The sequence below is a fragment of the Neoarius graeffei genome, chromosome 5 (assembly GCF_027579695.1).
Source record: "Neoarius graeffei isolate fNeoGra1 chromosome 5, fNeoGra1.pri, whole genome shotgun sequence".
Lineage (NCBI taxonomy): Eukaryota > Metazoa > Chordata > Actinopteri > Siluriformes > Ariidae > Neoarius > Neoarius graeffei.
In genome coordinates, this window is record NC_083573.1 from 43,252,074 (window position 1) to 43,267,094 (window position 15,021).

The following is a 15,021-nucleotide window of genomic DNA, read 5'->3' on the forward strand; positions in this document are numbered from 1 at the left end:
TGATGTGTCGTAATACAGCGTACTAAAAGTACTCTAAAGGATAAAACAAACACCTACATGACTGATGTGTCGTAATACAGCGTACTAAAAGTACTCTAAAGGATAAAACAAACACCTACATGACTGATGTGTCCTAACACAGCGTACTAAAAGTACTCTAAAGGATAAAACAAACACCTACATGACTGATGTGTCCTAACACAGCGTACTAAAAGTACTCTAAAGGATAAAACAAACACCTACATGACTGATGTGTCCTAACACAGCATACTAAAAGTACTCTAAAGGATAAAACAAACAAAAACACCTACATGACTGATGTGTCCTAACACAGCGTACTAAAAGTACTCTAAAGGATAAAACAAACACCTACATGACTGATGTGTCCTAACACAGCGTACTAAAAGTACTCTAAAGGATAAAACAAACAAAAACACCTACATGACTGATGTGTCCTAACACAGCGTACTAAAAGTACTCTAAAGGATAAAACAAACACCTACATGACTGATGTGTCCTAACACAGCGTACTAAAAGTACTCTAAAGGATAAAACAAACAAAAACACCTACATGACTGATGTGTCCTAACACAGCGTACTAAAAGTACTCTAAAGGATAAAATAAACAAACACCTACCTGACGTGTCCTAACACAGCATACTGAAAGTACTCTAAAGGATAAAACAAACAAAAACACCTACATGACTGATGTGTCCTAACACAGCGTACTAAAAGTACTCTAAAGGCTATCAGCTCTCAGAGCTAACCGAGTGCGAGTTACTTTGTCACAAAACGCACGACTTGATGACGATTCTTTCCCGATCTTGTAACCGGATGGACCTGGCATGCTATGGCCGGTTATAAGCGCTCACTACTCTGAAGCGCGCTTATCGGGGCCGTTTTCGCTGTGAATGCCGCTGAAGAGGAGGCGGAGTCCCAACCGGTGCATTGTATCGAGTCAGGAGAGAGACGGAGTGTGTGCGCGCGCCTGCCTGCCTGCCCTGGCCGTTCTCACTAGACCATGAAGCAAAGAGGAGCCGCTCTGCACGACACGCTCTACGGGGATCAGAAATAAAGTGCACCGAAACCATATCCCGGCTCTCTTCATGGACTCCACTGGATTAACCTGCTGCACCGACCATTAATTCAAAACTAACTTGACCCTAATACGTGGGACGGGTTGTTTTTGAGGACAGTTAGCCAGCTAGCTGCAGCTGGCGAGCTCTCGTCTCGGTGAAGGCTAGCTGGCTATCCTGAGTGGATTTGACGTTTGATGGTGGATGTTTATCAAACAACCGAAGGAGATTACCACTCTGGGTGTCCACGATGGAGGATTTACCTGAACTAGACCAGAATCCGAAGTGAGTATTTATTTTCTCCGGTCTTTCTTTTAACAATTTATTGAACTTAACTGAACACAAACATCCAAATGTTGTCTTGCTAGCTACAAGGCTAGTCAGTCAGCGAGCTAACCAGCCAGTTCTCGTTATCCGGCTGGTTGACCACGCGTTAAATTCTAGATTTACAAGCCCATAAATCATACAAAATCCTCGTGTTCTGCTTTAACCAGGACACGCTACTTATTTCCACTTCAATTCGACCAAATTATCACTTGTAACAGGTCATACAGCTAGCTACCAGCAGTGAACTGGCTAGCCGACTGTGTTGCTTTTTTAGTTAGCATTCGTTAACGTTAACAATTCTATAATCGCACCATATTTTGTTTAACTAATCTAACTAACGATGTGGGTTAAATCTGTTTCAGATCCCCTCAGTTGCTGCAGCACTATGGCGGCCGGTCAAAGCGTCAAAATAGATCAAACACCGCGATGTGTGTGTAACACGGCCAGGAGAAAGGCCTCGCCGCTAGGCCTCAGGTCCGCGGTGTAAATTTCGCAACCCCCCCCTTCCTGTGTTTGCCTTTATTGAGGTTATTCTTGTGGACTGCCTTGATTAAATCTCTCACACGTTTCTACCTGCTTGTCTTGCTCCCATCACGCGATCAGATTAGCCAGTATCATGAATTAAATCTAATTCATTTGGGATTGTTTATGCATTTGGCTATCTCTAATTAATTAAATTCACTACGTGCATCTCATATATATATATATATATATATATATATATATATATATATATACACACACCATGTATGAGCATGTCTGCTCATTATTAGCCAAAGGTTTTTTTTTTTTTTTTTTTTTGTTGCATCGATCGAGTGTGCACAATGCTGAAGGTCTGCCATCGTTTTCTGCACATGCAAGGCTTTTGCTCTCTGAAACAAAAGGTATCCTCTGTGACCAAGGACAGATCAAATCCTCATGATTGCACTTCGTTTTCACACAATTTCACAAATGTGTTTAGCGTCCGAAAGGTTTTCGAATGTACACCCAAGACTCTGTGCTTTTCCCCTGAGACCTGTTTACCCTTGATTTGATTATTATTTGCATAGGAGTTTGCCGAGAGCTTTCCCTTGAGCTTCAGGCAGATTTACAGCCTCTCATGAACACCAGCAGCTTCTCATGTGTCGCAAATAATTGTTCTCTTGACCTGGGTATACCATACTAGCCTGGGCCCGCCCATCCTAAGCGTGACGCAACACGAGGGCCTGTTGCGAGCTTATGGCCCTTTTCCACTACCCTTTTTCAGCTCGACACGGCTCGCGTTTCGACTACCTTAGAGCAGCACGACTCGGCTCGCTTCAGCCCTGCTTAGCACCCAAAACTCAAACGGTTTTGGAGTGGGGCTGAAGCAAGCCAAAGCGAGCCGAGTGGGGCTAGGGGCGTGAGCAGACACTCCCCTGTGCACTGATTGGTGAGGAGGAGTGTCCTCACATGCCCACACACGCCCCACGAGCACGCTGGGATCTGTAAACACCGTAAACCCGGAAGGAGAAGAATTACGAGAATTTCTGAAGCCTTATGCGCCTCGCCTCATCTATACGCTCTCCAGTATCTGTTGGTGTTGTCTGTGACAACAAGCCACAGCACCAAGACCAGCAACACTAACGACTCCATGTTTATTGTTTACTATCCGGGTCGTGAGACTACCGCTTAAAAGATCACTGATGTCACTGTTTGCGCCGCCTAACGACATCACGTGACGTCCACCCACTTTCGCTAACTCCACCCAATGTGTCCACCCACTTCCAGCCAGCACGGTTGTAGTCGAAATGCAACTCCAACAGCCCCACTCAGCCCGACTCAGCATGGCATGGCTCAGCCCAACTCAGCCGCGTTGGTAGTGGAAAAGCGGCATTAGTCTGCCCAGGCAAGCTATCTACAGCTCTTCCAAGCTCCCGAAAAATCGGGAGCCAATCAGCTTTGAGCATCTCCGACGGCCCTGGGTAGAGGCGTGTTCAAGGCAGTGACGTAGTAGAACTGCGACCGGAAGCCATAGATTGTTTACAGAATCTATGCCGGAAGCACTTCATTCACTAGAAACATTACGAACATGGAGCAAGTTCTCATTGAAAACGGAGCAAAGAGCAGCCCTGGAGGTATTTATTGAAAGGAAGGCCGTTTTCGCCTTGCTCCCGGCCGGCTTCGGTAAGAGTTTAATCTACCAGTTAGCCCCGTCGCGTCACATACGTCAGAGGAAAGAGTGATGTGATTAGTTTAAGCTTCGTCACAGCCTTTTCTGGCTTCGACCAGTAGCAAACTGAGGCATTTCAGGGAGGCGGGTCAACCACGCACTTTGGAAAACGGTTGGGCTTAATATCTTTGCCAGACCAAATGCTCGCAGAGCTTTGAAGTCGCGTTAGCCAGACTAATACCATACACCACACAGACAAGTTAGCTCTCGCCATAGACTAATTACACCAACTTAGTTTTGCACAAGTCAGATTTTGTAAACATTGAGGTGGGAGTGGGACGCAAGCAAATCAGCATCCATTATCTGTAGCTGCTGATCCTGTTCTACAGGGTCGCAGGCAAGCTGGAGCCTATCCCAGCTGACTACGGGTGAAAGGACAAGTCGCCAGGTCATCACAGGGCTGACGCATAGAGACAAACAACCATTCACACCAACGGTCAATTTAGAGCCACCGATTAGCCTAACCTGCATGTCTTTTGGACTGTGGGGGAAACCGGAGGAAACCCACGCGGGCACGGGGAGAACATGCAAACTCCACACAGAAAGGCCCCTGTCGGCCGCTAGGCTCGAACCCAGAACCTTCTTGCTGTGAGGCGACAGTGCTAACCACTACACCACCGTGCCGCCCGGCGTTGTTCGTTTAACCTCATAATGTGACTGAATCTGTGCAGTTTGCAAAATAAGTAAAGGTATATGTTTAGGTCACTGTGTTTGGCACGTTTCATTTCACCTTTTAACCTGATTACATTTGTAACACTTAAAAAGCAAGTCTCTCTTGGCTAAACTTTGGCCGAGCAGCCTACCAGTCTTTGATAATCATTCAGTAAGGTTTTTCACTGGCCTCTGATTTATTTGATTGTGCTTATTTTGCTTAAAATGTGGTATAACTTTTTACATGAGGTTTATTCATCATAACTTCCAAAAAGAATGTAAATCTTGTGATTAATGACTAGAAACGGGGTTGTTCAAAATGTGTAATGTGACAGCAGGTGAGTTTATAAACAGTTTTAAGGGACCTGGTTAATTCTGACTGCAAACACCAAAGATCAGAGACAAACACATAGCAGGAGTTAATAAAGTTAGAGCATTTTACTCTGAAATGCATAAATATAAAGCATTATGATTACTGGTCAAATAAGTTGCCTGAAAACAAGCCTGCAAACGGCTGCAAGATGAAATGATATGAAAAGGAGAATAGAAGAGCATCTAGCACAAAAGCATGAGAAATTTATTTTTCTATTTATGCAAATCCATCCATCCTTACAGGGTCGCAGGCAAGCTGGAGCCTATCCCAGCTGACTATGGGCGAGAGGTGGGGTACACCCTGGACAAGTCGCCAGGTTGACACATAGACAACCATTCACACCTACTATGGTCAATTTAGAGTCACCAGTTAACCTAACCTGCATGTCTTTGGACTGTGGGGGAAACCGGAGCACCCGGAGGAAACCCACGCAGACACGGGGAGAACATGCAAACTCCACAAATGCCCCTTTTCCACCAAAGCAGTTCCAGGGCTGGTTCGGGGCCAGTGCTTAGTTTGGAACTGGGTTTTCTGTTTCCACTGACAAAGAACTGGCTCTGGGGCCAGAAAAACCGGTTCCAGGCTAGCACCAACTCTCTGCTGGGCCAGAGGAAAGAACCGCTTACGTCAGCGGGGGGCGGAGTTGTTAAGACCAACAACAATAACAAGACCACGAAAGATCGCCATTTTTAAGCGACGAGAAGCAGCAGCTGTACAAACGTGAAGTCATTTATTATTATTATTATTGTTGTTGCTGCTGCTACTTCCATGCTGTTTTTGCTTCGATATTCGCGCCAAGGTTTATGCAAACGTAGCGATGTAACTGACGTATACAACGACGTAATAATGTGGCTTCCCTTAGCACCGTGAGCTATGGAAAAGCAAACTGGTTCTCAGCTGGCTCGCAAGTTGAACAAGTTGTGAACCAGCACCAGCACTGGCCCCGAACCAGCCCTGGAATTGATTTGGTGGAAAAGGGGAAACAGAGGCCCTCGCTGGCCGCTGGGCTCAAACCCAGGACCTTCTTGCTGTGAGGCGACAGTGCTAACCACTACACCACCGTGCCGCCCCAAATCAGCATCCTAGTCCAAGAAACTAATTGTTTTAATGCTGGGATCAGACTACACCTATTCAGCCCGATTTTGTCACCTGACAAACTTCTAGTATCGGGCCTGAATATGAACATCAGAAACGTAGTGTGAGGTCATTGAAAAATGGTGATCTGGTGTCTGGGGTGCCCCACGACACCCCGACAAAAACTCTAGCATGTCTGTAGTTTGACGACAACCTACAACGTGTTCCACGAGCATCTCACACAGTGCTTTTGTAGCCATGACTGACCATTTTTGTCCCTCCTTCCCAAGGATGTGAAAGATGATTGGTCCGGATCAAACCTGTAGTATTGCCAATCTCCCAGGCAAGAGCGTATGGCACTAGGATTACCTAATGTGACCATTGCGAAAGATGAAAATATCTTGAAGTCTGACCATGACACGAAGTAAAACACGGTGAGGGTGTGTGCAAGTGGGAATGAAAAGATGTGCAAAACAAAGTCATGTCTGTGTTGTTGCTCATCTTCAGGTCTTGCATCACATCAGAGAGCGTGCTTCTCTGAGCTGCTTTATCCCAGTGAGAGAGCTTCCATCAAGGTGCTCCTCGCTTGGCCTGCCTCAAAATGGATGCACTGCTGAATCCTGAACTCAGGTAAGCGCCACACGTGTCACTAAGCAACTGTGATTGATTAAGGTTAGAGTTACATGGTGCTTCCGACGAGAAGTAATTTAGCGTTTTCTTTTTGCTGGCTCGTTTAATAATCACGTTTGTAATCTAAAGAGACACCAGTTACACGTTTTCTCATTTCAGCTCGTATAGAAGGATGATGATCAGGTTATCATGAGCGCTGGTTTGTCTGAAGTTAGTGTATCTTGCTAGGCTAGAGTGTCGCCCCCCCCCCCCCCGTTCTTTCTTTAAATCCCTGTCCAAACACAAATTAGTCTTTCATCAGTGAAGGATTTGAAGGATTTTAGATGACTAGACTGGACAGCTGAATATAAATAATACAATGCTAAACTAAAGCGTTTTCTACTGTTGACTCATTTTCTCCCTCAATTTATTTTGAATTATCACCTGTTTTCAGAAGCCAAGTAATCTTAAGGTATTTGGTGCAGTGTTACACTGCTTGCCTTTTTTTTTTTTTTCTTCTCACATCGCCTTTGATGATTTTTTTTTTTTTATGCACACCATCAAAGGCAGAGTGGTTTCGTTGTCTCCCTCAAAGAATTCATTGTTTTAAAGATAGGCTGTGTTTCTCTTTAAAACGTCACACCTATTCTTTTTTTAAAGATTTTTTTTGGGCTTTTTTCACCTTTTATTGGATAGGACAGTGTAGAGACAGGAAATGAGCGGGGGAGGGATCGGGAAATGACCTCCGGTCGGAATCGAATCCGGGTCCCTGGATTTATGGTATGGCGCCCTACGTTACATCTATTAAACCGGGCTCACACTCACTACGTTCACATGCACATAGAGAGAATCGAATTTCTGCCGTTGCTCAACTGAAATCGAAGTTCAAAATGCCATGTATACACCTTTAATTCGGCTGAAATTGAACCGAACTTGATTTCTCAGAATCGAGCTACACGACCTAGATTATGCGATTTCTGCCGAGCTACTTTGTGCATGTAAACCCTATCGAGCTAGTTGTCGAGCTACTTCCGGAAGTGACGAGTGACGAGACCACAAGCGGGAAACACAACAGCCTCGGTCGGCATGACAACGAATCATGACAACGGCATGAATCTTTTCTTTTTGTGGCATTGTTTGCACTGTTAAAATTTAGCTCACTTACTGTATCACCAAATACATCTGTACAGCTGTTGCATAGCTGTGAATTGTGTACATAAACAAGTCATTGTGTGTGTATGTGTATATATGTCCAACATCTGAAGAATGTCAATAAAAACAAAACAATTTAACTTTGTGTTTATTAAGACAAGTTAAATTGTAAGCAAAAAAAAAAAATTTTTTGTAAGCAAAAAATTGACTTTAGAAAAATATTATTGTTCAAAATAGGTTGTCTTACAAAACAGTGGTCTGCGCCGGACAGTTTGTAGCCATACAGTCTGTTAGAGCAAGCCTAACAGCTTGAGCACAGAACTGCTAGTGTTGCCAGATTGGGGGTTTTAAGTGCATTTTAGAGGATTTGAACATGTTTTGGGCTGGAAAACGTCAGCAGTATCTGGCAACACTATAGCTCTTCTTCATGACGACAACCGGAAGTGTACCAACACAATGGGGCGTGTAGCGCCACGTGTGGCTCGGGTGCACAATGCACCTTGCACAATAGCCTGATTTCACTTGTGCATGTAGGATTGGATTTCTCTGGCACCCCTGCTGGGACCCTTTGCTCGATTACCAACAGCAGCTCGATTTGGACGTGCATGTAAACATAGTGACTGCTACAATTGCTCAGGTTCTTGTTTGGATCAGGCTCCAATCCCACTGTCTCTGTGCTACTTGATGTACAGTACCAGTCAAAAACTTGGACACTCCCCTTGATTTTTATTGATTGTCACTTCATGTCTTAAAGTAATGATGGATGTTTCTCTTTACTTAGTTGAGCGGTTCTTGACATAATATGGATTACTACAGTTGTGGAATAGGGTTATTTAAGGGGTTTCCCCCCCATTATTAGGGCCCGAGCCCTATGGGCGAAGGCCCTATTGTTCTTGTAAGAGTTCACTATTATTATTCTTCCGTCTTCTTCTTCTTCTTCCGTCTTCTTCTTCTTCTTTATTTTTCTCCGCTGTTGGGCCATTTTCGGGGCGCTTGCCATGGGCGAAAACGCACGAAATTTGGCACCAGTTCCGAGAATTGCCACCGCTACTCAGAACCAGAAGCCCAAACTTGGCCGGGGCTCAGGGCCTCCATAGCGCCCCCTAAGTCGTTGTGATTTTGGCCTCCCGCATTAAGGTGCCTGGTTGCCATATAGTTTGTAGTAGTGGCATGCAATTTGGTACGCTTATGTATCTCACTAAGCCGGACAAAAATGTAATGCCAATGCATTAGCCACGCCCAACAGGAAGTGAGGTAATTTCACTTTTGTGCGAAATGCATGGCCACGAAGACGGCGCAACTCCTCCTAGACCGTTCATAGGAATGTCACCAAAATTGATACACTTCATCTACAGACATGGCTGACAAAAGTTACTAAATACGTTTCACGTAGGATTAACCGTTCAGTAGTTATACGTCAATCAATTTTCGATGCAAAATTTTACATGCTTAAAAATTCATTACAAATCTTCTGATTGCTCAAAACTGCTCATACTTCACACGCAAATCACTCATTGGGCTTCTGACATGTGACCCAATTTCTGTGATATTTCGCCACTGGGGGCGCTATTTTTGGGCAAAAATTCCAATCTTTCCTCAATTTTGGTCAAACTTCACAGCCACCCTCTTACTACCTCCCATGTAATGTATACCACGTTTTGGAAATTTTCGTCCATGGGGGGCGCTGTTTTTGGCCGACGCAATTGCTCCAAAACGGGTTTTTGGTAAATAATTCCATAATGCTTTTCCTTCACACCACTACCTTGTGCTAGTACGTTGCTGTTGTAGACACTTATTTTTCCAACTCATAATCGCTCATGTACAGCTTAGCGCCACCTACTGACATGGGAAAAACCAAAAAATTTATTCTTCAAAAATCTATATCTCATCTTCTATTTACTCAATTGTCATCAAACTTCATACGCAAACTCTTCATAGCTCACCTGACATGTATGCCTAATTTTGTGCACTTTCGCCCCTGGGGGTGCTGGTTATGGCAAAAATGATATTGCAGCTTCTGATTTGTCAAACTTGGCAAGCAAACTCTTTACAAGACCCTTATTAGGGCGCTATTATTATTAGGGCCCGAGCACCGTACAGTGCGAGACCCTATCGTTGCCATGTGTCCAATTCTGTTCTTTGTCGCCATTGCGGGAGTAATGTCTCTTGCCGAAGAAGCTGTGGAAGGTATTTCGCGGGGACGCATGCCCCCGCCCCCCTTGGCCGCTGGCGCGAGGGCCCGTCGAGGCCGCTTGCGGCTTTAATTTAGCTTATTATTGTACATGTTGTGTGTTGTCTGTATATATCGTATGTTGTATATTTAACAAATTTTTTGCTGAAGGAGAAGTGAATATCCATGAATAATAATGGAGACAAAGTTGAGGTGGTTATTATTCACCGATATTCACTGAGCCTGAGGCAGATAATTGTTTTAGTATAAATACACAGGTCATTTATTTCAAACTTCAGAACCGAATGCAAATGTAATACATGCGGACTTGTCACTTATCTATGCCAAGTCATGTAAAATACTTTTGTTTTGAAATAGATAAAATAAATCACAATTCCAACTGACCTTTGACTAGTTTTAGACCAAACTTCATAGTATCTTTAGTGCTTTTTGAAACAGCATTTTCTTCCATAAGTTGTAATTCTTCTTCACTTACAGTCAGTGCGTTTATATGCACATAGAGAGAATTGAATTTCTGCCGTTGCTCGACTGAAATCGAAGTTCAAAATGCCATGTATACACCTTAATTCGGCTGAAATTGAACCGAACTTGATTTCTCGGAATCGAGCTACACGACCTAGATTATGCGATTTCTGCCGAGCTACTTAGTGCATGTATACCCTATTGAGCTATGTATTCGAGCTACTTACTTCAGCACTGCCCCTTCCGGAAGTGACGAGTGACGAGACCACAAGGGAAACACAACAGCCTCGGTCGGCATGACAACGAATCATGACAACGGCATGAATCTTTTCTTTTTGTGGCATTGTTCACTGTTAAAATTTAGCTCACTTACTGTATCACCAAATACATCTGTACAGCTGTTGCATAGCTGTGAATTGTGTACATAAACAAGTTACTGTATTTGTGTGTGTGTGTCCAACATCTGAAGAATGTCAATAAAAACAAAACAATTGAACTTTGTGTGTTTATTAAGACACAAGTTAAATTGTAAGCAAAAAAATATATTTTTTTTGTAAGCAAAAAATGGACTTTAGAAAAATATACAATTGTGCAAAATAAGTTGTCTTACAAAACAGTGGTCTGCGCAGGACAGTTTGTAGCCATACAGTCTGTTAGAGCAAGCCTAACAGCTTGAGCACGGAACTTGTGAACACGGAACTGCCAGTGTTGCCAGATTGGGTGGTTTTAAGTGCATTTTGGCAGATTTGAACATGTTTTGGGCTGGAAAATGTCAGCAGTATCTGGCAACACTGCTGATAACTTTGTTTATACTCTTGAATAGCTCTTCATGACGACAACCAGAAGTGTACCAACACGATGGGGCGTGTAGTGCCACCTGTGGCTCGGGTGCACAATGTACCTCACACAATAGCTCGATTTGCTTGTGTGCATGTAGGATTGGATTTCTCTGGCACCCCTGCTGGGACCCTTAGCTCGATTACCGACAGCAGCTCGATTTGGATGTGCATGTAAACGCACTGAGTGACCAAGCGATTGGCCGCCATTCTGCCGAGTTGTTCGAGGTGATTATCGAGAAATGATCCAACTCCCTCAACCAGTCAGCGTGCACACTTTGCTATAATCGCCTCCATATTTATACTAACGTGTACTATTGTATATTTTTATTATTGTATACTGTATTTGATTTATTGTGGGGATTTTTTTTTAAATGCCTTTGATGGTCTCAAACACACATTAAGGTGGCAAGAAATTGCAGCAATTAACTTTTTGACGAGGCACACGTGTTAATTGAAAAGCAGGAGGTGACTACCTCATGAAGCTGGTTAAGATAATGCCACTAGTGTGCAAAGCATCATCAAGGTAAACACTGGCTACTTTGAAGAATCTAAAATATGAAACCTAGTGTTTTTTTTTTTTTTTTGGTTTACCACGTAATTCCATGTATGTTTTGTATATTATTTCTTAGTTTTGATGTCTTCAGTATTGTTCTACAGTGTAGAAAATAGTCAAAATACAGAAAAACGTATGAATGAGTAGGGGTGTCCAAACTTTTGACTGCTACTGTATACTTTTCCTGCACAACCTTCACAGCTTCATACAGCTTGGAGTTGTGAACATCGGCACCTCCGAGGGCTCCAATTACAAATGAAACCCCTTTTGTATGATGATGCAGATATGATTCTGTGCATTTTCATTTAACAAAACTCCTAAAGAATATTATTTTTCTTTGAAATGCAATGCGAGATGAGCCAGTCAACATGTAAACCTGGAATAATAGTAATCAGTTGAATGTATATAGTGCCTTTCTCATACCCAAGGTTGCTTCACAATTGACGGGGGTGGGAGTCCACCAAAAGAGGGTCAGGATGCAATTCCAATGGTGTAGCTACCCCCAGTCTCACCAAAAGGCGCATGAAAATAAGTCCCATGCCACCGGGCAACATCGCTCAGAACACCGCGCCATGGATCTGCAAAGCGAGCACAGAAGTGCTGGTATGTCCCAAACCACCTGCACAGCCGTGGTGATGCCACCGGGCAACATCACTCAGAACACCGTGCTAAGCACAGAAGCACTGCCACACAGAGCGCTGGACAGCCACGACGTTAAAAGAGCCCCGAGCTCACTGCAGTCCATAGCGAAGAGCACAGGCATCACCAATGGCGAACCAAGGCCTGGAGGGAACTGATGTCCAAAACTGGGTCCACAGCTACACCCCAGCTGGCAGACAAAACGTTAAAAAAAATCAAACTATACAAATGCAAAAAAGGAAAATAAAATAATAAGCTCTGGTGAGAAGCAGTAGCCAGAATGTGCAAAGTCAACCGGAAACGTAGAGTGATTTGTGTAGGTGTTTTGAGCCCTCCAGTATTAATGGGCACTTATTGGAAGCACGAATAAATCTCACAAACTCTTGCTTCACATGGTGTCCTTGCATTCTATATGTTTAACATCAGTTTGCTATATTTATTATAGCATGGCCAAAACAGTACTTTTGGTTTTTGGCTAATGGTTCAAGTGATTATTATTATTATTATTATTATTATTATCTCATCTCATTATCTGTAGCCGCTTTAGCTTGTTCTACAGGGTCGCAGGCAAGCTGGAGCCTATCCCAGCTGACTACGGGTGAAAGGCGGGGTACACCCTGGACAAGTCGCCAGGTCATCACAGGGCTGACACACAGCCCATGTTTACATTAGACCGTATCAGCGGATCATCAGATTAACGTTTTTAAAACAATTAGCGTGCACACAGCAACACCAATACATGATTTGCGTGCACACAGCAATACCAATACACGGATACGCTCGGCTCCGCAGGCATCCTGCGCTCCAAATCACTCCGCCCTGAACAGCGAGTGCCCTCTGGAGGGTGCGCACTCCGGCCCTGCGCAGCTCACACAGCGCGCGAGTGAAGCGCACAAGCAGTGATTCGGGACTGAGCCGCTGTGTGTGTGATCCCAGTGCATGTCGGGCATGCGCGTCACTTACCACTTGCAAGTGGAAGGATGGCAAACCTAAAGACAATCATAACTACACAATGGGCAGTATTTGCATCAGTATTTGCAGTATTTTCATACTTTTATACTCTTTAATGAAAGGTGATACAAGGCGGAAGTCCGCGCCGTTTTTCAGCAGTCGCGTCACATGACCAACGCCAGCGAATCAGGAAGGTGGATGTCACAGTGCCGTTGTCCAATGAGACGCCAGCTAGAGCTCAGCACAGCGTATCCGCGTATCTCAATGTTTACACAGCACCGGAGCTGACACGATCTGGATTGAATACGTGGACGCTGGCGGATTCCCGTTACCCGGCGTTTCCAGGCGGTTTAATGTAAACGGACAGTGCATCCGCGAAGAAAACGAGACAGATACGGTCTAATGTAAACTTGGCCATAGACACAGACAACCATTCACACTCACATTCACACCTACGGTCAATTAATGGCCCTTTTTCAGCTCACTTCAGCCCGACACGGCTCGCGTTTCGACTACCTTAGAGCAGCACGACTCAGCTCGCTTCAGTCCTGCTTAGCACCCAAAACTCGCACGGTTTTGGAGTAGGGCTGAAGCGAGCCAAGTGGGGCTAGGGGCGTGAGCAGACACTCCCCTGTGCACTGATTGGTGAGGAGGAGTGTCCTCACACGCCCACACACGCCCCGCGAGCACGCTGGGATCTGTAAACCCGGAAGGAGAAGAATTACGAGAATTTCTGAAGCCTTATGCGCCTCGCCTCATCTATACGCTCTTGCCAGTATCTGTTGGCGTTGTCAGTGACAACAAGCCACAGCACCAAGACCAGCAACACTAACGACTCCATGTTTATTGTTTACTATCCGGGTCGTGAGACTACCGCTTAAAAGATCACTGATGTCACTGTTTGCGCCGCCTAACGACATCACGTGACGTCCACCCACTTTCGCTAACTCCACCCAATGTGTCCACCCACTTCCAGCCAGCACGGTTCAGCGCGGTTGTAGTCGAAATGCAACCCCAACAGCCCGACTCAGCACGGCACGGCTCAGCCCGACTCAGCCGCGTTGGTAGTGGAAAAGCGGCATTAGAGTCACCAGTTAACCTAACCTGCATGTCTTTGGACTGTGGGGGAAACCGGAGCACCCGGAGGAAACCCACGCGGACACGGGGAGAACATGCAAACTCCACACAGAAAGGCCCTCGCCGGCCACGGGGCTCGAACCCGGACCTTCTTGCTGTGAGGCGACAGCGCTAACCACTACACCACCGTGCCGCCCATTATTAATAATAATGATAATAATAATAGTGGTGATTTTAAATACTTTTTTGTTGTTGTTGTTGTTGTTGTTTGGGCTGGTGCTGTCCTGAGCAGCATCAGCAATGTCCAGTGTCAGCCATGTGAACATTAGACAACCCATTTGTTGAAGGATTATATATCGAAATGTGCTGTTACGGTGTTTTATTTTTTAACTCTTTAATGTCCATTGGTGCAGAATGATATTATGTCCTCCTGTACTCTTCTTAAATCATGGACAATGCTTAGTTTCCTATCTTTTTAGTTTAAGTGAACAGCTATTAAGCACAGATGGCTCATATATCATACAGTTATAAGTGATTATTTCTAAAAGAAATGCTGAAGGCTCTCTCTTTTTGCAACTCTCATTGTGAAGTGTATTATGAAGGTCACAGGAAAGAAATAATTCTCTGAGGATCATGTAACCTAGTTTTTGCCTACAATCCTTATTTAGTTCCTAATGTTAAACTATATTCTTATTTTCAAGTTGAAAGTAACATTTGTGTGCATTAACCAGACTATTGTACATGAGAAATGAAATCATGAGCATTTCCCACAGACCTGAAACAGGTTTGAGACCAAGTTTGGTGGGGGTGGTTCAATTCCTAGTATGCTTTCTATTTTAAAAAGATATTTTTAAAG

General features: G+C 44.4%; 1 protein-coding gene across 2 annotated transcripts in view; it reads left to right on the plus strand.

Moving 5' to 3' along the window:
* The first annotated feature begins 951 nt into the window (after positions 1-951).
* The window catches only part of setd2 (SET domain containing 2, histone lysine methyltransferase), a 70,277-nt gene continuing 56,207 nt past the window's right edge, over positions 952-15,021 (plus strand). Inside the window, exons 1-2 of one of the 2 annotated variants that reach the window (XM_060921744.1) lie at positions 952-1,361; positions 1,766-1,877. In XM_060921744.1, coding sequence (XP_060777727.1) covers positions 1,789-1,877 — 89 coding nt within the window. In that variant the 5' untranslated portion in view covers positions 952-1,361; positions 1,766-1,788. Of the gene's footprint in view, positions 1,362-1,765; positions 1,878-6,199; positions 6,323-15,021 lie in introns of both variants that reach the window. The other variant, XM_060921745.1, reaches the window with a different exon arrangement.